At 39.5% G+C, this 24,812-nt stretch overlaps 1 protein-coding gene across 1 annotated transcript; it reads left to right on the top strand.

Moving 5' to 3' along the window:
- The first annotated feature begins 1,671 nt into the window (after positions 1–1,671).
- atrxl (ATRX chromatin remodeler, like) lies at positions 1,672–24,731 on the top strand. The gene is made up of 34 exons (XM_073861233.1): positions 1,672–1,905; positions 2,251–2,372; positions 2,464–2,519; positions 2,676–2,719; positions 2,795–2,916; positions 3,344–3,463; positions 7,078–7,184; positions 7,293–7,360; positions 7,510–7,990; positions 8,075–9,012; positions 9,135–9,194; positions 12,084–12,229; positions 12,855–13,019; positions 13,098–13,167; positions 14,149–14,221; positions 14,307–14,513; positions 14,634–14,766; positions 16,251–16,360; positions 16,441–16,584; positions 16,735–16,909; positions 17,012–17,149; positions 17,322–17,497; positions 18,220–18,327; positions 18,408–18,521; positions 18,603–18,688; positions 19,014–19,132; positions 20,878–21,019; positions 21,155–21,252; positions 21,364–21,472; positions 21,558–21,735; positions 22,460–22,627; positions 22,708–22,857; positions 24,121–24,189; positions 24,274–24,731. The coding sequence occupies exons 1-34, from the start codon at positions 1,886–1,888 to the stop codon at positions 24,484–24,486; spliced, it is 5,229 nt and encodes a 1,742-aa protein (XP_073717334.1). The 5' UTR covers positions 1,672–1,885; the 3' UTR covers positions 24,487–24,731.
- Positions 24,732–24,812: the final 81 nt, after the last annotated feature.

Here is a 24,812-nt window from a genome sequence, read left to right as displayed (position 1 = left end):
AGATTTGAGGAGAAGTCCAGCTGCACTTCGCTACATTAGCAACAAGATAGCTGTGCTATGTAGACCAAGGCCAAGAGAACCAATATCATTTTAGATATGAGAAAGGGTGCAGCTGCACTTTTGCTACATCGAACAAATAAGTTCATTGTGGCAGGCCGAGACCAATGAGAAGAGTACGTCATCTCAGATAAGAATTTGATCCTACTGTATAAAAATGGAGTCAGATGTTGGGAGGGCTGATGATCTTTGAGCACCTCTTTGAGGGGTTTGTTGATTGTCTCACTTCGTTGCCTTAAGCAAATTAAGTAATCTTTGGTTGGCACCTGGAACCTTTGCCTCTAAGTTTTTCTTATGAAGATTCAAGCTAAGACTTTTTGCCCCTACAGATGCTCCTTACCATGTTTGAAAGATTCGGTTGCTAACAGGAGTTAAATTATAGGCTGTGAGTCCAAAGCGGGAGGAATTACGATAATGTTGGTCTTGTCTACATCACCAATCCCAGGAAGTAAACTACAATCCGTGTTTGTTGAAGTATAAGAAAAGAGATTTACGTTGGAGTCATCGTTTACTTTGGGGTATGTACCTTTTGCATATCATTAATGTACTAATACACACTTACACACCAAAGAATATATATAAAAACGTGAATCAGACAATATGTGAAGAGTTTCGTTGCAAAACGAGATAACCACCGTTTTTTTAATTGTTCAGAAATCTCATTTTTTTGGTTGTGCATTCCAATAAATTTCAATGCAACTGCAGTTGGTTTGTTTTGATTTAAACCTTCATAACTTAAAAATTACAGCTAAGTAGCACCATACAACTAAATAATAACATGATAACATAATAATAAACATGCTTTGACAAAAATGTAAAAAAAATGGATTTATCTCGTTTTGCAATGAAACTCTTCATGTGCTCTTTTATATCCATGATATTTGTATTGATACATACAGTACTGTAGTTCTGTTGTAGTACAGTTGTTATAACAAAATTGCTTAATATGTTGCAAGTAAATATATAGGCTAATATATTGTAATTTTTTTTTACCAGTGGGGCCTCGCCTAGGTCCCCATAACATCATGGGCCGGCCCTGGGAATAGTAAATGAGTGAACGAGGGATTGGTTTTAGGAAGCAGCATTTGACTTTAAGCCCCCCCACCAATGTCCACAAATATATCTGCAGATCCCCCACTCCCCCAGTTCTACCCAATAAAATATTCTATACTAGACCTTGGTTGATTTTGCATATTTCAATGCTTGTTTTCTCTTTAAATTATTTAGTGGCCCATGCCCCTTGGTTAAGATACACTGGTCTAGATTTGATGACCATCCAGACCATATTCATGCACACACAATTGGTTTTGACAGTGTTTTAGTATTAAAAGAAATACACAGAACAATTGCTATTGGCAAGTCCAAACTGCTGTCTGATTGCCACTTTCAAATAACTACTTCTGCTGTTTGCATAAACACAATGTAATACAGTAGTACAAATCCCACAAAATTACGAAGTGAAGATGAACAATATTGTACATTTACACTTAAACACAATGTCTTTTTAAAATTAAATACAGTTTACACGTTGCCAACAGCTGTTTCCGTGTTCAGTTATGACGAAGTACGATTTACTAATGACATCATGATTTCACGTCACTCTCCAGTCACGGAAATGACGAAACAGCGTCCAGTGCGCCATTTTATCTCCCTCGCGCAAGTTCCTCTGGGAAGATGGCGGGCTAAACTGGTTAAGATTTTGTTTGATGCTAACCTGATGCTAACTATGAGTTAATATTCGAGTTATGTCAATAACGGTTAAGAGTGCCCGTGCTGTTAGTTGTGCGCGAGGTTTGGCGCGTAGTTAAAGCCTGCCTCGTGCTGGATCATGTCTGCCGAGGTCCTGAGGTAACGTTAAATCTCTCTTTCTTCTTTAAAAATGCACGAGCGCTAGTATTTATAGATATTTATAGACAAAAATAAATTGCTAAAAAATTCAGCTGTTAAATAATTTCGGCTTTTTCATTATTGAAGCTAATGTTTGTGTGATGCTATTTCATGTCGGGTCGGTCAACGGAGAACAAACAAAGAGTGAGCGCTCGATTTAACTAACGTTAGACTTCTCATTTTATATCCAGTACTTCTGTCAGACAGTGCTCGTCTAGTTTGGTTGTAAATACTTTAAAGCCATTGGATTTAAAATGGCATTAGGATGTTGCTGCCATGGAGACGAACTGTGTCTTGTCTCCCCAGACCCGGGCCGCCGGTGGCTGCTGCGGGCAGTAAGCTTGGTGAGCTGATTGGTAAACTCCACCAGTACCTGGAAAATGCCACAGAGGGCAAAAATGAACCTACTTTACCGGGACACTGGAATGGTATGTACAGCACATAATACGAGTGATTTATTCTGAATAAGCCAAACCTTTTTTTTTTTGCTTGAGGATGCTTATTATGTCTCATTGACAGGAACCGTGGCCAAAGAGTACCTTGAGATGAAAGCCAAAGCCCATGATGCAGAGGAGGTAGAGATGCATACATCATGATCCACAACTTTACCTCATTTTACTACACAAACAACTTAATTACAATTTCCCTTGCAATTCATGTCTAGTGATAATATATTAATTCCCACTCACTACCCAATTTCCAGAGGCATTCTTATTTTGTTTGTTTTTTAGGCCCATGGCTCCTCGACAGCACGATCTTCAAGTCGTTCAAGGAGGTTTGTCACAAACTGTGATGCTTATGAAGCCATTTTGTGCTTGATGCGTTTATTGAAGTATTTTTGCACCTACAGGAAACCGATTGTTGTCACAAAACACAGTGGGATGAATGAGTCCGATGTTTCATCTGAGAGTGGAGCAGAGGATGGGATGTCTGTTCACTCCAATGAACCTAACACCGGCATCCTACCTATAGGTGCTTCCCCTCCCTATTATTGTGCATAGCTCAGATTGGGTGATTAGTAACACCGGTTGTAAAACTTCATCCATGCACACAGATTTCATGTGGGCCTGGCGATAGGGCATCTAGGGCAGTGGTTCTCAAACTTTATAGGCGTGCGGCCCCCCTTGTGTACGGTGCATCCTTTTGTAGCCCCCCCCCAAAGAAAATGTATGACATAAAACATTACAAAACTTAAAATTTGAGTGAAACAAAACCTATACACAGACTTGATGATAAATTGATGTATTTTTTAAAGTATCGTTAAACTGGGGCCCCCTTGGCACCATTCTCAGTTTGAGAACCTCTGGTCTAGGGAAATGTACATGCATTAGCTCACTAGTGCATATCCTGGGAAGACAGGAACTAACATTTGATGTTTATTTATAAACATTTGGTACAGGAACGGTATTTGTAGTGCCTGAGCCTGTGGGTACAGATAGCCGTGATGATTTCCGTGGGCCGGAATTTCGCAGCAGACGAGTTCAAAAGCAGCAAAAAGATTTTGCTGATAAACGTAGAGGTAAGAAAATAACCTTTGATAGGGTCACCAGAAACATTTTTATTTTTTACAACTTTCTTTCAAACAGTTTGATGATTCAAACCCAGGGTTTCCCGCAGCACATTTCAGTTCAGGCGGCCCGCCTAAGCTTGGAAACCCTATCGCCTTAACTAGGTCGGCCAAAATTTTTTTAAAATTTGCTGCTCAAAGGGCCGTCAAGTGCATCTCAAAGAATAGCGCAGATGCGCTTCACATCGCGAGCGGGGCCGCGTCCCACACGGCCGAAATGAGAAGGACGTGGTCCGGACTATCACTGTCTTGAGTATAACTAGCCAGTTGATAAAACATCTCGGAGAATAGCGCGGACGCGCTTTACACCACGAGCGTGCACGCGTGCCACATGGCCGAAATGAGATAAAGACATGGCTGTCATGTCTGGAGGATAGCCAGTTGATAAAACGCGTGTCCGTGAGAACTGTAAGTGGACTTATGTTTTGGGGTTATTTAAGCCTGCTATTGTATTCCTCTATAGTTCTTGCAAATTTAAAGTACCATATTTTCTGGACTACAAGTCGCACTTTTTTTCATAGTTTGGTTGGTCCTGCGACTTATAGTCAGGTGCGACTTATATGTCAAAATTAATTCATACTAACTAACATGAACCAAAAAAAAAAACATTACCGTCTACAGCCACGAGAGGGCGCTATATGTTGCTCCTGTAGCCTACTCCTGAAACAACTGGGCTGCGTTCAGCCCCGACAAAACGTTGCACAACGTTTATTAAACAGACACGGTGATACATTGAACACCCTGTTGTGATGACGCAAGAGTTGCAACTACGGTAGCTGAGAGGCCATTCTTTGTGTTCTTTTTTTAATGTTTCTGAAGCCTGATGAAATCGTTTTTAATTTGTGTTTAATACTGTAAAATACTCTCAATGTTACAGTCACTGACCTTGCCGTCCAGAATGAAAGACAACATTCCAAATTGAACCCGTTGAGCGAGCTGTCTCTTTACTACCACGTGGTTTTATACATCTTGCTGCTGATTGGGCCGACATTTCTGACACACCCACCACACAAGAGAAAACGCTTCTAAAACCTGTTGCACACCGTTGCACAACGTTTCCAGGAAACATGTCGTTCAACCCGGAAACCGTAGCAAAATGTTGCACACCGGTGTGAGATTGAACGTGTCCCTGTTAACTGAAACATTAACTTAAAGACAACAGAGAAAGACTTAACAAACATAATTTTCTAGATAAATGCGACTTTTTGTCCAGTGCGACTTAAATGTTTTTTTCCTCTTCATGACGCATTTTTTTGACTGATGCGACTTATACGCCGGAGCGACTTATAGTCCGGAAAATACAGTAAGTTAGCTGGTGATTTTGTTGTTTGAGCAACCTGCTTGCTTGGTTTCACGTGCCTGTTGATTAGATATAATTGTTGAGCGCTCTTGCTGCACTTTATGTGCATTATTTACATGCTACAATAGTTACACTCCTTTAAGATAATGTAATTAATATATACTGTAATTAATAAATAATCAGTTTTTGCAAATTTTGCGCCATCTATCATCGTTCGCCTGACGTTCTATAACATCTGCTTTAGTTTGTGTTTATTAAAGGACAAGTTTGGTATTTTACACTTAAAGGCCTGTTTTCGGATTGTTTGTGGTGAAATGGGACGGTTTTGACTGGGGTTTCGACATGTGCGGCTGCCCCGAGAATTTTCAGGTGTTTGTGCCTCACCTCCCACCTCTAGAATGGGCCCATAGGTGCACTGGAACACTCCCTCCCAAAATGCATTAAACTTTTGTTTACAAAGATGTGAAACTCACCGAGTGGTCGGAGGTGTTCACTGGTGTGCTCGCACAAAAATTGCTGCAAAAGACGCCCTCCAACAGGTGTTTTAGCATTCGTTGTTAACTTGTGGAGCTATTTTTCCAAACGCATCACACCCGTACATTCTTCCATTAAGAGCTTGAATAATAGACACTCCAGCCCAGGTGGTGGCGATAATCCAATTGCAAGAATAGAAACAAAGTTCCCGGCGGCGGAGTAATACCGTACCTCACAGCACATCTAATACAAGTCAATGGAGTTGGCAAAAACTACGATAAAACCTGTTGGAATGCGTATTTTGCAGCGATTTTTGTGTGGGCGTGTCGGTGAGCACCCCTGGCCACTCGGTGAGTTTCATGTCTTTGTGGCAAAAGTTTGGTGCATTTTGGGAGGGATTGTTCCGGTGCACCTATAAACCCATTGCAGAGGTGGGAGGTGAAACACAAACACCCGAAAATTCTCGGGGCAGCCGCATATGTCGAAATTTCAGTCAAAACCGTTCTATTTCATCTTAAACAATCTTAAAAAAGGGCTTTAAGTGTAAAATACTGAACTTATCCTTTAACTTTTTAGTTTCACTTCGTCACGCAGCTATTCCCATTAGAGGTATCTGTTAAAACATTTAATTCATTAATATTCTAGTATGTGTTTATTTTCTGTCATAGTTTCTTCAAAATTAAGCTTTATTTGAGTGTTTTAAATAAAAATATTTTCATTTTCATCATGATGCATATGCCCCACCCCTTTGATTGCCATGCCCTCTGCCCCGCCCACTCGCCCAACCCTACCACCTTAACTAACAAATTTTCTTCGGGAGACCCTAGAACTCATAGTTATAACCACAGGAACACATATCATACACACACATACACAGGTGCTGGACTACACATGACACACAGAAACGTATATAGGCTTCTCTATATATACTAAACTATGTTTTGTTAACTACAATAAACACTTATTGTTATTTACACCTCAAATGAAATGCAGTTTTTATCTCCAGGCAAGTAACTTTTTAAATAAGAAATTTACTTCTCTGAAGGACAACCACATGATGATTATATGCCACAGTGTCACACCAAACGGTTCAAGTCTATTCCCCTTGGAGCAATGTATAATTTTTCACTATAAATGCAAGCTTTGTTCTAAAGTAAAACAAGATAAGACACATACGCTGCCTTGTTCATGCTAGGTTAAGTAAGGGATAATGTAGAGGCAGCCGGTAGTTATTGGGAAATAAGCCCCGACAGTGTGATCAGGACCCGACGCGAAGCGGAGGGTCTTGTATCACACTGAAGGGGCTTATTTCCCAATAACTACCGGCTGCCTCTACATTATCCCGCTTATTACACGGCTACTTGCCACAGTCTCAGTAAGCTGTCTGTGTCTTGTCGTGGTTGTCGAGTGTTTGTCACAAGATGGCGCCAAACAGACAGTAATCTTTATTGATTTTTATTGGCGCGGAGCGATTTTACTCGTGCAAGTAGTCCGGCTATGCGTTATTATTTTGGAGCGGTTATTATTTGAAAAGAACGAACCTGCAAATGTCTCAACTGACTTATCAGAATCAAGCATTCCAGAGAGCCGTGTAATAAGAGATGTTAAAATGTTCATTCACAGCTTTCTATAAAAACATCATCTCTGTTCATTGCCAAAAAATTCTCAGTGTATCTCTTTTGCCATTGGCGTCCACTGCTGGATTGTGTGTAACTTTAAAATGTCACCATCTGTGATGTTGATTTTAGCTGTGTGTCTTGGTATAAACTGTACTAACTTGTGTTTGTGTCAGGATACGAGACTGAGAGGGTAAACTGCACTGCGTGTGGCCAGCAGGTGAATCCTTTCCAGCGTGATGCCATCTATAGGCACCCTATGCTTAAAGTGCTGATCTGCAAGGTACGTATTTATGTTTTCTTGACTTTGCATCTCCTTTTAAAGTAGGTTGACAACTGTGTGACTGCTTTATAAAGTAGTATTTAAGAAGAATCTGTCATTTTTTTCTAGAATTGTTTTAAGTATTATATGAGTGACGACATCAGCAAGGATTCGGAGGGGATGGATGAGCAATGCAGGTATGTGAGTTGCTCGATGTGAATCTTGTAGCAGAGTTTGGCACTGTGAACATGTTTTTTTGAGTGTTATGTTTAGTTGTCCTTGAAAGTCTTTTATCTGTAAAGGGTGCGTGTTTATAAGCAAGCGTTTTGATTTGCCCTTCATCCAGGTGGTGTGCAGAAGGAGGCAGCCTGATTGGTTGCGATTACTGCAGCAATGCCTTCTGTAAGAAATGTGTGCTACGTAACATGGGGAGAAAGGAACTGTCAACCATCATGGAGGAGGAAAGAAAATGGTACTGTTATGTGTGCAGTCCCGAGCCATTGGTGGAGCTGGTGATGGCCTGCGACTCAGTTCTCGACGACTTAGAACAGGCTCAGAAACGAGTGTCTCGTCCTGATTCAAACTCGGTTCGAGGAAAAGCTAGGGGTGGTCGAGTAGGAGGTGGCCCAGTGCCCTCTGGAGGACTATATCAACGAATGCAGCGGTTTGTGGACGTCACCTCATCTTTGAGCCATTCCTTCAGGGAAGTCATTCAAAGCGAAGCAGAGGAGGAAGTGAAGGTGGAAGAGAAGCAAAAGAGAATTGGGCAGCTGAGGATGTTTCGTGTCGTTCTGAATGACCTGCTAGCAGCCAATAGAGCATTACAGGTAGAGTAAAAACAAATGTGTCCTGCTTAAATTTTGAACCATGAATCCAGTTATTGAAACAGGTGTATCTTTTACGTCATGCAGGAAGCACTGGACCATGAGTTAACCGGGGCCAAATGTCCCAGTGGAGAATCTAAGCCAAAAGCGAGGGCAAGACAGAGAAAGTCAAGGTCTTCGCAGATCCCTGGTGTCACTAAAGAGCTAGTGGTCAAACTCACACCTGTACCAGTCAACACACAAGCCATCGCTTGCACTTCCATCCCTCCATCACCTGACGGACAGACAATAGAGAGTAACATGACGGGTGGAGAGCTAGAGAAATGTGAGGTGGAGGTGAGGGGAGTGGAGGTAGAAGTAATGACTGAGAAAGAAGAGACAGAGAATTATTGTGATAATAATGATGCTGAAGAAGAGGAGGAGGAGGAGGAGGGGGACGATGACATGACTGACGCAAAAAGTTTATCATTAGCCGACGAGAACAAACGTTCTCCACGTGTGAAAACCACGCCACGCAGACGGCACATGGCCACGAGCCCCACAGCTGAGCATGCTGGTCTAGCTGAGGATGACTCCGATTCTGATGAGGTGCCTGAGGTGCTTCTTCAGACGGCCGCTGCCATGACGAACAGCGAGGAAGAGAATTTAGTTGATAGCAGCGGAGCCAGGGATGACGTTAATCAACATGTCCGAAAGCAGCGGCTTTTCGGGCTAGTGAAGACCACTCCTCCAGACAGAAGCTCTCGCAAGCGAAACCTCAAAGAGAGGTCATCGTCATCTTCGTCATCCTCTTCCGCATCTTCGAGGAGGGGCTCTCAAGACCAGGGGTCGGTGGACAGAACGAGCAGGGGAAGAGCTCGCAAAGTTGCCAGGATGATAGAACAAGCTGGGAGTTCCTCGAGTGAAGCTGGGGGACAGGAACTGGAGAGCGGGCGGAGCAGTGACTCGGACGATCAGAGGATCAAACCGCTGACAGAGGGCGTCTCGTTGCTCGGATCTGGAAATTTCCAGCAGTCTTCCGGTGAGATTTTCAGCCACCCGAAACATAATTTTTCTGAATAGATACAATCTAGTAAAGAAAAACAGGAATATCAGTTAGATACAAAAACTGGTTTAAGCATTGTTCTCTCTTTCTCTCTTCCGGTGATGAGATGGACATCCAACCGGCTCCTTCATTGTCTGTGGATGACGATGATTTAGAAAATAGGTACGATTCTGTCTGCATCAGGGCCGCACACACATTTTCCCAACACAGGTCTTCACATCTGGACTCTACTGACCTGCCCAAACCCACTACAACTGGAGCTTTGAGCCAAAGCCCTATAAAAAGCATGCTGCGTACATCCCCACGCACCGCCGCTAGACAGGGATTGTAATGCTGCCTTTTTGCTGATTTGCATTTATTAAGAGATGCTTTCACATGCAGTAGAGAAAATCTGTAAACATAGGCACTACAAGCACATCGCCTATTAACTCTTGAGCTTGCACTGTCAGCAGTCCTAACATGGATGTTAGTGAATTGCCTTCTGTGTTTGTATTTTACTGACATAGGCCAATGCATGTCTTCGGCTAAACTTTCCTCTCTTCTGTCTGTGCAGCTTATTAAGCTTTTAAGAGCGTAGAAAGAGCCTGCACCTTTGTTTGGATCTGTTGGATCCTTTATTCAGTAAGACAGCCAACTTCTTGTGTGTGTTTGTGTTTTAGGGATCAGCCTCCTGATTCTCACGATGTAGTGTTTTCGGTCAGTCAGAACAAAGGCTGTGTGGTTTGCTAACGGTAGGTGTTACAGTAGTTTCACATTAACATGAGTGAAATGTCATTGTTGGTGGAATTCAAGTGAACACAATTTTGTGTAGGAAGAGAGGGATGCATTAGTAAAGTATTCATTTAGGTGCTTGTTTTAAAAGTGGTCGTTTGTACTTTTGTTAACAGATTCATTCTGCGAAAGAAAGCCTTTATTTTCTACAGTCAGAAGCATGAAGATGAGATTTATGCCCTCATCTCATATTGCATTTGTTAAAGACGGGAATTTTTCCCTGTATAGCCATTAACACAGTTTTGCTGCTTGATATTGTTTTGAATAAAATTGTGCATCTTTTAATATTAGTGTCTTTATTAATTGTCATTAAGGTCAGAAGCTCAGATTGTCATTTGAAATGATGGATTTCATGAATGCAAGGCAATATTGACTACAGGACAAGTGGATGTTTTTGAACTGGTGCTTAAGAGTGGAGGATTAGTTTGGGCCATGGCCTAGTGCTTAGTGCGGTGAGCAATGGTGCGTGTTTTATTTTCCACACCTCACTACGAATTAAAATTGTAATTGAGACCTAACCCAAAAAATGAATACTAGACCTGCAGGATTTTCATAAATTTTTATTCGAAAGTTCATAGTGCAGTTGACAGGGATGATGTTGTGTAAGTCCCAACATAAGCAGTCTGTGACAGAAGTTTGTCTAGTCAGTTGTTTTAAACGGAGCGTGTTTGGGGATTTTTAGTAAAGAGTGTTGTTTTCACTCTCAGATTAGACATCTGTTTGGATTTGATGTGCATGGCTTTTAAAAAGAGGCATTCAACGCTTATTTATCCTTTCTCTTTTTTGTTTTTTCCCTGTTCTGTCTCTTTCTCTGTTCTACAGCTTAACAGGGTTCCCACGCATCCTGGAAAACCTGGAACACTTTGAATTTTCTAAAAAGTTTTTTCAGTAATTGAAAAGACATGGGAACAGTTACGGAAAATATTTAATGTTTGTGAACTGCGTCTCCGTGTCGCTAACAAGGCTTTCGAAAAACAAAATGAAGAAATCGCAGGACAGTTCAGGACTCAGAATTGCGGACTGTTTTGATGTATTTCATCAAAGCTGCCCGTGGAAATTCATTTTTTTTATTTATTTGTCTTTGTATTTTGTTTCGCTGTATATTGTTACTCGCAGGCACAGCACACAGTCTTTGATCACCATTATCATTTCAACTTTTCGACGTTTGATATTTAATGCACATTTTGTAAGACAACAATCATTACCACCTTTTTACCCATCCTGCTAAAACAAACGACCAAAATCTTCCAGGTAACAATGCTGCTAGTTTTTACTATAAACATGCTCAAACTATAGTCAAATAACTGCTGACTTGTATGATAGGAGAAGATTCTGAGAAAGTGAACATCAAGCTCAAATTAGCTGTGCGTTTATGAGCACACCAGTTACCACGGTACCTCAATGAATGAGTAAATCACCTGTAATTTACTTGAAGCTGTAATGTAATCTTAAGCAACCATCAGCAGGCTTTGGGTGTATTGTTTTTATATACGTTTTGCTGGCCGCATAAAAGATCTCGGAGAAAGTGGGAACCCTGCCTAACACGCTTCTGTTAATAGATTAACCCCTGCCATTTTCTCACTTTTCTTTTAAACTGTTTTCCTATTTATTTTAGTTTTCTCGTTTTGATGTATAATGTTAGTTCTCAGCTTTGAATCTCTGTAAATGGACAAACAAGCAAATAACACAAAGTATTCTGTGTATTCTAAGTATTTCATGGATTTGTTTTCTATTTGTTGATATTTATCACTTTGTTATTTTAAAACACTTTATGCAAAAAAAAAAAAAAAAACACATCCCTTTAAGATCATTTTCAACAGAATGATTAACCCATGCATTATTTTGCAAATGAGAACAGAAGGGAATGTACAAAATCTAAGAATTGTATACAAATTGTGGTTGTAATAAAAGTTCGTACACCAAACACAATGGCCTTTGTGAATTTGTATTTTTGTGTGTATGTGCATGCAAATTTAGTCATTTGTTAATTGAGGCAGTTATCTCATAATTCTTCCGTTTCCTAACCTTTCAATTTATCCAAATATTTATTTTTATTCATAACGTAAAACTAATAGATTTTACCCAATGAAACCCCTAGAATTTTTTTATGATGTAAAATATAAAACATATGATGTCAGTACTGGTACTCAAGTATAAATTCAAGAAGGTGGATGACTGCTGCTTTAGTTAGTGAACCCGAACCAGTCTCTCATGCTACATTTTGTCTTTTTATTCTCTCTTTTTCTTGCTGGCCCACTTTGAATCACTTGTTCTATAAAGAATTGCGAAGCAGATTCTGCTGGCTCAGATCAAAGCTAACTACTCCTCAGCTTCCGAGCTGGACAGCAACTCTGATGAACGGTCAGAGAGTGAGACCGGAGAGAAGAAGAGCAAGAAAGGCACACCGGAGGCTACAGCTGCTGAAGGTAAGTGAAGGACATCACCGCTAGAACCTTGGGAGACTTTGAGGAGAATCCCTAAATCCTGTATGGCTGTTATAACTACAACAATAATGTATTGTTATGCCCATTTGTGCGGTAACTGATGGTCGGTTACTGTAAACAATATTTGAGTAGTTAGAAATGTCATTAAAGGTGCAGTGTGTAAATTTTTGTGGCATCTAGTGATGAGGTTGCGCAAGTCCACTGCTCACTCCTCGCTTTTGAAACGCATAGAGAAGCTACGACTGGACAAACATGTCATCGTCAGAGACCACTTAGTAAAAAAAGTTTGTCCGTTAATGGCTTCTGTAGAAACATGGCGGCACAAAATGGCGACTTCTTTGTAAGGGGATCCTCGGTGTATGTAGATAAAACGTCTCATTCTAAGGTAATAAAAACATTATGGTTCATAATGAAATGTCTTTATACACCCCTGATCATATAGTTTTGTATATTATTTTGCATTTCTGTCAAGAGATCCTTTTAAAAATTACACACTGCACCTTTAAATAATGTATTAACGTTTTATTTCATGAGCGTGATTGACATCAAATACATAAGGCTTCATAAAGCCTTAATAGATGGATCATAATAGGTCAATTTTCTGCAGACTGTGATGAGTCCGATTCCAGTGGGTCACAGTCTGAGTCACGGCACCGGCACCGATTGCTACGTCATGGTCTTGATTTGCCAGAGCCAGAAGAACAAGGACACAAGAAAGGAGAAAAAACGAAAAATATGGAAAGACAAATTCAAGATTCAGATGATGCTTCTGGTGAGCTTTTTGATGTCACATTAATGATTCCTGAAGTCAGACTTGATACCTTTTTAATTTTGCCTATTGCCATCCTAGAGAGCACCGATGAATCAAGTGACTCTGCCTTAAGTGAGGAACTCAGCCAATCAGAGACTGAAGAAACAGGGTAATAAAAAACAAGTTGTCTGATTTTTTTTTCAGGAAGATGGGTTATGAGTCTTAACAAATTAACACATTTTCAATGACTACTTACCAATTAACGGAAATATGTGACATTTACACATATAAAGGGGACGTTTCACAAGACTTTATTAAGATGTGAAATTAATCTTTGGTGTCCCCAGAGCAATGTTGAGGGTAACGCATTACAAGTGCATTACGTAATAAAATTACTTTTCTGAAGTAACAAGTAAAGTAACGCATTACTTTTTATATGTACACATTAATATTTGAGTTACTTTTTCAAAAAAGTAATGCAAGTTACTTTTTTAGTTTTTATAAATTTGATTTAAAAAAAATTATGTACTGAATTACATCACAGTCATAAAAAACCCCTGCAAGGCCTGAAAGAGATCAAGCCTCAGCCAAAAAGTAACGCAAAAGTAACGTAAGCATTACTTTCCATGAAAACTAACTCAATTAGTTACTTTTTTGGGAGTAACTTAATATTGTAATGCATTCTTTTAAAAAGTAACTTTCCCCAAAACTGCCCCAGAGTACATAGGTTTAGTTTTAGCTCAAACTACCATATAGATAATTTATTATAACATGTTAAAATTGCCACTTTGTAGGCGTAAGCAAAAATGTGCCGTTTTGGGTGTGTCTTTTTAAATGCAAATATGCTGATCTCTGCATTAAATAGAAGTGCAGTGGTTGGATACTAGTGCAGATTAAGGGGCAGTATTATCCCCTTCTCACATCACAGGGGGAGCCACATTTCAGTGACCTATTTTTTCACATGCTTGTAGAGAATGGTGTACAAAACTAAGTTACTGAGTTGATCTTTTTTACATTTTCTTGGTTGATAGAAGCACAGAGGACCCAATTATAGCACTTAAACATGAAAAAAGTCTGATTTTCATGATATGCCCTCTTTAAATGACTGTAAAACTGTACTTCACATATCTCTGTGAATGTTTGTTTTTAGGCTTGAGTCGCATACTCCTAATGACAAACTTCAGAGCCCGACAGATCGTCCTGATGAGCCGGGCACTCCTGATGTGTGTTTGTATATCCTTCTTTATCTTACATGATGTGTATGCGGGTCCCTCATTGAACTCATTTTTATGTTTGCATGTTGTTCAGAATGATGTTTCTGTAATCTCTGAGGAATGTTTGAGGAGTACCCCTCACGGAAGGAGACAGATCAGACGGCTCTTGGAGGTGGATCAACTGGCCCAGGAAACCCAGAGCGCTCTGAGGGAAGAGGAGGAGCGAAGAAGAAGGCTAGCTGAGAGAGAAAAACAAAGATTGGAAAATGAGAAGAGAGAACAAGAAGAAGCAGACTCTGAGGTAACGTTCTGTCTTAAAAATTAACTTTTCAATCTTCTGAACATTTATAGTTAACATTTAAATCGAAAGAGCAAAAAAGTTATAACCTGACTGATTAATTACTTTTTGATCATGCTTTAGGTTATCATAGTATCTGAGAAACCGGCTCATAGCTTTTCCCCATTGGTTCTTGAGGAAGATGATGTAACGCACAAGCCTGTGGTCCAAGTTCACATGCACTTACTGAGAAAACTTAAACCACATCAGCGAGAGGGTGAGAGAAAATGCTTTTGTACAGTTCATCCCTATATTGAGTTTTGGAAGTCAATAACGATTCACAATTCATTATTACATTAAAAAGGATGGGTTGCATGGAAGTGGCCGTTTTGCGCTGCCATGTTTCTACAGTAGCCCTAAACGGACAAATTGCTCTACAGAGCACTTTTCTTCACTATGCGTCTACACACTGCACCTTTAAATTCGAGTTTTCTCATTTAACGATAATTCACAACAAAATAAACAATGAACATTAAGTAATAGTTTTTAAAATGCTTAGCAATTAAGGTCAAAAGATGAGTTAACTTTGTGTTCTTAATAAAACCAATATTCACATTGGTTTATGATGCAACACGTGGAAACTAGAGCCAGTGATGTGACCCAGTGATTATTAGCAAAAATTTTGCATATAACTAGCTAGAGCACTGCTATTATTTTGAAAAAGGGGAAATGCAACGCTCAGTATGGTGACAGAAGTCCCGCCTTCAGGGTAAAAGAACTAATCATCAATCACTATATACTGACAATTCTTTGTGGGAGGGGCCAGTTCTTGAAATGACTTCGAAGTTTGTTTGTTTGTTCGCAATTTGAGCTTAAGAAACAAACATAATGGTACAGTTGGTGTCAAGTTTAATTGTTGGTCAGAAATATGTTGTTTAATTGCAATTTTAGCATGCAATTTCAGTCTTTGCCCATTCAAGTAGATAGGACTTTAGTCTTGCATGACTTAAAGGGACACTTGCTAAAGAACCTCTAGAGTTAAACATTTGATTTTTAGCATTTTGGAATCCATTCAGCTGATCTCTGGGTCTGGCGCTAACATTTTTAGCATAGCTTAGCATAATCGATTGAATCTGATTGGACCATTTAGCATCGCGCTACAAAATAACCAAAGAGTTTTGATATTTTTCCTATTTAAAACTTGACTCTTCTGTGTACTAAGACCGACGGAAAATTAAAAGTTGCGATTTTCTAGGCAGATATGGCTAGGAACTATACTCTCATTCTGGCGTAATAATCAAGGACTTTGCTGCTGTAACATGGCTGCAGCAGGTGCAATGATATTACGCAGCACCTAAAAATAGTCCCTTGCTATTGAAAGTAACCAAGGGGACTATGTTTGGGCAGTGCGTAATATCACTACGCCTGCTGCAGCCATGTTACAACATCAAAGTTCTTGATTATTACGCCAGAATGAGAGTATAGTACCTAGCCATATCGGCCTAGAAAATCGCAACTTCTAATTTTCCGCTACGCTAGTAGTCTAATCAGATTCAATGGATTATGCTAAGCTATGCTAAAAATGCTACCGCCAGACCCGGAGATCAGATGAATGGATTCCAAAACAGTAAAAATCAGGTGTTTAACTCTAGTGGAGCTGGAAAATTAGCATATTTTTTTAAAAAGTGAAGTGTCCCTTTAAATAACTGCAAACAGGGCCATCTAGTGGATTTTGTAAACCATTTGTCCATGTGACCTTAGGTGTGCGGTTTATGTGGGACTGCTGTTGTGAGTCCGTCCAGAGTGTGAAATCGTCTCCGGGCTCAGGCTGTATTCTGGCCCACTGCATGGGACTGGGAAAGACCTTACAGGTGTGGGGCATGCGTTTATTTTTATAATATATTCAGAGTGTCTAAGGACAGACTGACTGTGTGTACGTGTATGTTTGCAGGTCATCGCGTTCCTTCATTCAGTTTTGTCGTGTAGACAGTTGCCTCTGAAACGTGCTTTGGTAGTGTGTCCTCTCAACACGGTGCTGAACTGGAGGAGCGAGTTCGACAAATGGCAGAGGGGTATGAGACCCCACACACTGAGGGTTAGCAGAGTTTCTCTATATATAGTCACTTAGATTGTGTGGTAATTTGGGTGATGTTTACTATTTCTTGAATTTTAGATAAATATTAATACCCACTGTATTTACAAATGCTTTAAACTTCAGTCAGGATTTTCTGTTCCCCACATCCAGGTAACAGAGCTGGCCACAGTAAAGTCTGTGGCTGTTCGTGTTGAACTCTTGAACGACTGGTTTCATAATGGTGGGGTGATGATCATGGGTTATGAAATTTTTCGGATCCTTACACAAAATGGAAAGAAATACAGCAAACATAAAGATGCATTCAACTCAATGCTGCTGAACCCTGGTAGGTTCATCTTAATAATCCTCCTTTAATAATTGTGAGTAATGAGATAATAAAAAATGGATGCTTATGTTATTAAACCTATTGATTTGTGTGTGTTTTCAGGCCCTGACTTGGTTGTATGCGACGAAGGTCACATCCTAAGGAATGCCGAATCCAGGATCTCGAAAGCCATGCAAGCTATCCGCACACGTAGAAGAATCATATTGACGGGCACGCCGCTCCAGAACAACCTTGTTGAATGTAAATCACTATTAGCATTTGACCCTTCATATTTATAACAACAAAGTAATCCATGTATTGATTTATTTCCAAGTGATTTAAAACATTGCTGACCAATGATAGATAAGGGGAGTATCTTTCACTACTGTACTGCTATTTTACTGTAAATGTGAGGTAATGTCTTGTGTTCTAGATCACTGTATGGTAAACTTCATTAAAGAGAACCTGCTGGGATCTCTGAAGGAATTCCGGAACCGTTTTGTTAATCCCATCCAGAATGGCCAATGTGCAGACTCCACCCCTGCTGATGTCAGACTCATGAAAAATCGGTCACATGTCCTACACGAGCTGATGTCAGGATTCATACAGGTGAAAACCAAAGAAATAGGTTTTTGATGTTTTATACTTGCATTTACATTTACATATATCCAAAACAGATTGTTTAGTGGCATCTAGTGGTGAGATAGCGATTTGCAACCAACAGAAGCTACTGTTTCTATATATTTAGCATAGCTTAGCACAATCCATTGAATCTGATTAGACCATTAGCATCGCGCTAAAAAAATTAACCAAAGAGTGTCAATATTTTTCCTATTTAAAACTTGACTCTTCTGTAGTTACATCGTGTACTAAGTTGTGATTTTCTAGGCAGATATGGTTGGACTATACTCTCAAACTGGTGTAATAATCAGTTACTTTGCTGATATAACATGGTTGCAGCAGGCATAGTGATATTACCCACTGCCCAAAAATAGTCCCCTTGGTTACTTTCAATGGCAGGGGACTATTTTCGAAAGTGCGTAATATCACTACGCCTGTTTTTTAATATTTAATTACGCCTGGTAATAAAAGTGCTAGCGACAGACCCGGAGACCAGCTAAATGGATTCCAACACTGTAAAAATCAAATGTTTAACTCTGGGGGAGCTGGAAAATGACCATATTTTCAAAAAAAGTGGAATGTTCCTTTAAGATAGACATTTTATCAGTATATGTCATCCAGAGATCGAACCCATGCCCCCCATGTGTTGCTAACACAATGCGTTAACAAGTAAGCTACAGGATCTTATACTGTGTGTGTGTGTGTTGCAGAGACGGGCCTACTCTGTTTTAAAGTCCTGTCTGCCACCCAAGTGCGAGTATGTGCTGTTTATCAGGATGACACCTTTGCAGTGTCAGTTATACAAACACTATCTGCAGAACTGCACAGGGAAGACACTCAATTACAGAATAATGAGCCTTCAGATTAGTAGGACACAAACACTCATCTGTCCTTTTTCACGTTTGTAGGGAAAGGAGCAGGCGTGAAAAACTTGTTTCAGGACCTTCATATTCTGAGTTTGATCTGGACCCATCCCTGGTGTCTTAAACTTTCTCATCTGAGCAAGAATAAGGTACTTATATACACGCATTAGTCCAGAAATGCTTTTTGTGATCAGTGCATTACCCGACATAAAAAAACCTTGTGTGTGCAGGGCAAAGAGACAGAGCCTTCCACTGACTTTACAGCACTAGGAACAAGTGCAGCGCAACATTCTGAAAAGTCGAATGGTTCTCGAAGGTACTACTTGTTTAGTATTAGTTTAGTGTTTACTAATCTGTCATTGGCTTATGTAGAAAATCTGAAAAGTTGTTTGAATGATTCGAATAATAAAGCAATACAATATATGTGACCCTGCCTAAAGCTATGTGCACACTGCCAGTGACTAGCAACAGCGGAGTGACACAAACTTATTCATTTCAATTGAAGCTTGGCCATTTCCGGTGACACGAGCGACAATGATCGTCGTGACAGGAAGTGGCCAAGGTAGCAATGTAAAGACCAGACTTTATGGTCTCTGTGGTTACACAAGATTTGTCATGTTTTCACTTTATCTCCCCATCAGCAAAGAGACAAAGATCAGAGATGCAGATGATATTGATTTAGTCATCCAAGGCAGTGGCTGCACTCAAAACCCTAAAGTCACCAACACACCCGCTACAGAAATTGTTGGTGAGGGAACTGGTACATGAACACACCGTCTCTTTTGGTCTCTCCCTCTTTCTGTCTTTATCTCACAGTTTTAGTTTTTGACAAATATTTTTATTTCCAGAGCATTTATAAATAATCTGCAAAGCTGCTACTCATAATATAAAATCAGGGCACATTGGGTCTCATTCACTAATAATTGCGTACGTTTTGTCGTATTTATACGTACACTTAAACTTCTCACGAAAACGTTCAACCTAATTCACATGAATTGTTCTTGCGTTATTGAATTTGGAGTGTTCTTTGTGAATGGCCACATGCACAAGGTTGGTAAAAACACGCCCAAACCAGCTCCATATAAGGGCTTTCCGCTGCGCTGATCCACAGAACATTTGAGAGCAGTTCGTCATAGAAGCAAAAGCGCTTGAAAAAAAAAATCCATGATCATTTTTATTAATGGTAAAGTTCCATTTTGCTTTGCATTTTTTTATTTGGGAGGTTTTGCTGTCGCTGGAAGAAGCCAGTGCTGTCCACCGAACGGAGTAATATTACATGAGGATGCGTTAACAAATTTGACATTTAATTAATATAACAGATACGCGCATCTGTATCTAAAATAAAACCGATAGGAGATCTAGTGATTGACGTTTGGACTTCTCATAACATTTACATGACGTTTACATTAGGCATTAAGCACACGCTTTCATAGAGATTTTAAAAGTGAGGAAGGAAAGCATGAAGATTTGTCATTACGTGCATCTTCTTTATATGTGTAGAAAAAATTATTAGGCTATAAAAATTAGACTATTTTTATATACATTATATAAAAAATATAATGTTTATAATAATAATAATAATAATAATAATATAGATCATGTATAATAATATGAAGATATGAACGAGACAACTCAGTTTTTAACATTTTTGTCAAAACATGTTTATTATTATGTTATTATGTTTTTATTTTGTTTTATGGTGCTACTTGGCTGTATTTTTTAAGTTATGAAGGTTTAAATCAAAACAAACCAACTGCAGTTGAATTGATATTAATTGGAATGCACAACCAAAAAATGAAATTTCTGAAAAATTAAAAAAAGCAACGAAACTCTTCATATATAGAAAATAATATAATACAGAAAATATTATAATATAATCTTGTTAATTTTACATATCAACATTATTATAAACAACATAATAGGCTTTATGCCCAGCTGCACTACTTCCTGAACTTCAGCCAGCTCCTTGTTTCCTGTCTGCCATTATTGGACAAACTGATTAATCCAGGTGTGCCTGACCTCAGTAGTCACAACAACAACAATCAGACACACCTGGATTAATCAGTTTGTCCAATAATGGCAGACAGGAAACAAGGAGCTGGCTGAAGTTCAGGAAGTAGTGCAGCTGGGCATAAAGCCTATTACAGCCTAGTGTTTGATAATAGCGTACATAATTATTGTGTATGAGTGGTTTTAGGTTTTCTTGAATTTCTGCGTACATTTAGAAGAAATTTCGATACGAAAGTTTTAGTTGAATCACGATTTGTTCATTAAAAACATCTGTACGCACATCTCGCGCATAAATTTGTGCGTAGGCATGCTTAATGAATGAGACCCATTGATTGTACACATAGAGAGAAAATACACAAACAAGTATACCATATATAATATTGTTAATAATAATAATAATTGTTATTGTTAATAGTAAAAATCTGGTGAATAATACCATATGAATGCTATCACAGAGCACACAATTTTAAAAATCCATCTTTCTTAATTGTTCAGGGTTTAGTGCTGGTAACGTGCCATGTGCCGAATGGTATCTGCCATTTGTAAAAGAAGCTGATGCCAAAGTGCTGGAGCATTCTGGCAAATTACAGTTGCTTATGGAGATTTTACAATGGGCAGAGGAACTGGAGGACAAAGTGTAAGCAATACACATAATCTTACACACAAGTTTAACTTGGCAATTTCCTTTGCACTTTGCTTTTGTTATTGGATTAAATTATGATGGATTGAATGATGGACTCCAGCACATAAATGCTGCTTTGCTGTTGTTTAGGCTGGTGTTTAGTCAATCTCTGATATCCCTGGATCTTATCGAAAGTTTCCTACAATATGCGAACGAGACCAACGGGAAAGAAGAGTGCCCATACAAAGGTAAACACATATGCAGTGTGCACTGGGAAATTATTATATACACGGGAATAGCAGAGCTGCTATTTGTTTATATGCAGTTAATCTGTAGTTGGTGTTTGTTTGTATTGGCAGGACAGAAACTGTGGATAAAACATAAAGATTATTATCGCTTGGATGGCACGACAAGCGCCTGTGCTCGCAAGAGATGGGCTCAAGAGTTCAACAATGTTAAAAACACAAGGTAGCACACGGGTGAAAAGTGCATTAATATATACTATAAGTGCACTCTGCTCTTGTCCTGACACATGCTAGTTTCTTTGTTTTAGAGGGAGGTTGTTTCTGATCTCCACTCGTGCTGGATCTCTGGGGATCAATTTGGTTGCCGCAAACCGGGTTGTGGTGTTTGATGCCTGCTGGAATCCTTCATATGATATCCAGAGCATCTTCAGGGTCTATCGCTTTGGCCAGAACAAACCTGTATCTGTGTACAGATTTCTGGCTCAGGTAATACATATTACAATTACTATTGTTCTTAAAGGGACACTCCACTTTTTGCCTCCTGCAGCCATGGGGGAGCTGGAAAATGAGTATATATAAAAAAAAAAAGTGGAGTGTCCCTTTAAATTAAGATCATTGTAATTATTATGCCCTAATAATCCTAAACAAACAGGTTTTAATAAAAACTTATAAGCCCAATTTGATATTTAATCATAAGACTGCAAACATCATGATAAAACATTTATATCTTAAATGCACTGTACGTCGCTATGTATGCATTAAAGGCGGAGTCCATGATGTTTGAAAGCCAATGTTGATATTTGAAATCACTTAAACAAACACGCCCCTACCCCAATAGAATCTGGACCTTCTGTTGATAGACCCGCCCCACACGTACGCAACCCGGCATTTGATTTGATTTGATTGGCTCTAAGTGTGTTTTGGTAGTCGGCCCATCTCCTTTCCAAACCGTTTTTCAAACATCGTGGACTCCGCCTTTAAAGCATCTGACCACATTTGACATTTATTAAAATATGATTATTTATTTTTTGGTTTTTGGATAAAGTAATTTTGAATATTTTATATTTACACAATTAAAGATTTCACTATAATAAAACATTTTTGTTTGATGTATGAATCTTTGTTTATGTTTTTATATCCACTATGTGTGCAAGACATTTTGGATCTTTTAAATCTGAGGTGATCTGGATGATGTTTTTGTGGTACATAGGGAACGATGGAGCAGAAAATTTACGAGCGGCAGGTTGCCAAACAGTCTTTATCCTCCCGTGTTTTGGACCAGCAGCAGATTCAGAGACACTTCACACAAAGCCAGCTGAATGAGTTGTACCGCTTCCAGCCAAACCTACAACCCAGCATACACACACAAGCACCTGTGGTAAACATGCATACATAAACATGCAGTGTTACATGCAGCACCAAGTGTGTGTGTGTGTTTATTGTTTTTTTGTCTTTCAGGATGAGGTGCTGATGTTTCTTCTGCAGAGCTGTGGGCAGCTCATAGTAAGTTATCATGAGCATGACTCATTGTTAGACCACCGAGAGGAAGAGGAGTTGAGCGAAGAAGAGCGCAGAGCAGCCTGGGATGAGTACCGTGCAGAGAAGGTGGTACACGTACACATCAAATCTTGGTTTTAATGTTTTCTGTCTTAAATATCATGGTCCTTATAATGGTTGGGAACATTTAAAAGATTGGTAGATTTTCTTGGGGAAAGGTCCAGATGGTTTGCTCACCACCATGTCAGTCCGGAGTGTTGATGTCTTTCTTTGTTCAGTCGAGAGGAAGTTGTGTTTTTTAAGGGGGAGCATTCCAGGATTTTTCTCATTTTGGTGGACTTTAATGGACCCCAACACTTGGCAGTTTTGGTGCAGTTTAACATTGCAGTTTCATTGCTGCTTCGGGGGACTCTGGACGGTTCCGGGCAGGGCGTGGGGGTCTTGTCTGGCGAGGTGATTGTCATTTTTGGCAAGAAAAATAAAAAATATGCACTTTTAAATGACAACTTCTCGTCTTCACCTGGGACGCACCAGCGCGACCTCACGTAATATGTCATCACATCAAGAGGTCACGAAACTACGCCCCAGTGTTTATAAGTGTGGAGAAAGAAGAACGTTTCGATGTTGTTATGTGGAATGATACTAATTAATTTCTTTGTGTCAGTTTATTGTTTGAAATGGTCCGCAAATGTTCATTTCATATATGAAGAGTTTCGTTGCAAAACAAGTTTTTTTTATTTTTCAGAAATCTCGTTTTTTGGTTGTGGATTCCAATTATTATCAATTCAACTGCAGTTGGTTTGTTTTGATTTAAACCTTCATAACTTAAAAAATACAGCTAAGTATCACCATAAAACAAAATAATAACATAACATAATAATAAACATGTTTTTTGAAGGTGCATATTTTTGTTTTTCTTGCCAGGGGTGGCGGTCGTTTCGCTGGGTGGGACCCTTGTGCCTTGTTTGGGATCGTTTAGAGTCCTTTGAAACTGCAATGTTGAGCTGCATTGGAACTGTTGAGTGTTGGGTCCATTTAAGTCCATTAAAATGGGAGAAGTCCTGGAGTGTTTTCCTCGGAAGGCATAATTTCTTCTCGACTCAATTTCTTCTTATGTCAAAAAGACATCGGCATTTTGGATGACGTGGTGGTGAGTAAATTATCTGGATTTTTTTTAAGAAAATGGACTAATCCTTAAGGTAATTTTGATTCAGTTTTATATAGTCACGAGCTTGCTTAGTTTAACGCAACATCAGACACTACACCAAAGAAATACATTATAATGAATCCACAATCTATATATTTTATGTAACACAATACTGTGGGTGGAAAAGTGGTAACACTAGCCCTCATTCTGTGATTTGTCTCCGTCAGGCCTCCGTCCAGAACACAAATGCACCGCCCCAAACGCAGCTCAGCAGAAAGGCCAGCAAACAGCTAAAGGTAAAATTTCTTTTCATATGTTTTCATATCTTCTAAAATATTAAAAGGGAAGTATCATAAATCTGGACTTTTTTCTTCCTTCAGCATATACAGCAGCAGATGTTGGCTGTTCGAAACCTCATCCAAGCATCCAGGACTGGTACTCCTACCTCACTGCAAGTCAAACAAGGCAGTACCCCACCCTCTGCTGCTCGGCGCCCTTCTGACTTCATCACCTTGCAATTGGGGGATCCTGGGGCGGTTCACGCAGCATTAAACTCAAACTTGAGACCTGATCCCTCTCTATCCCACCACTGATAAAAAAAGCAGGGGGATTTGTTTGTGTTTGCCTTAAAAAGCTGTTGTAAATATTGGTTAGATTTAGTGTCATAACACTGTAAGGACTCAGGAGAGAGTCTGCCCTTTATCAGACCTTGTAGCATCTTGCATAGTCTGTGTTGTTGATAGTTTTACTGATAGTGTTGTTGTAAGGAGTCTTTACTAACACCTAGTGATGTTTAATTTATAGGTATTAAAAGCAATAAAGCAAGAGTAATGTATGAGTTTTCTCCTGTGGAGGCGCTGTTTTCCTTCATTAAAGATTGTGTGGTAATGGCGTAGGTTTGTTGGTCCTCGGTCACAGA

Source organism: Misgurnus anguillicaudatus, chromosome 22, assembly GCF_027580225.2.
Source record: "Misgurnus anguillicaudatus chromosome 22, ASM2758022v2, whole genome shotgun sequence".
NCBI lineage: Eukaryota > Metazoa > Chordata > Actinopteri > Cypriniformes > Cobitidae > Misgurnus > Misgurnus anguillicaudatus.
The sequence above is the reverse complement of the archived record's forward strand: the minus strand, read 5'-3'. Positions and strand labels throughout refer to the sequence as shown.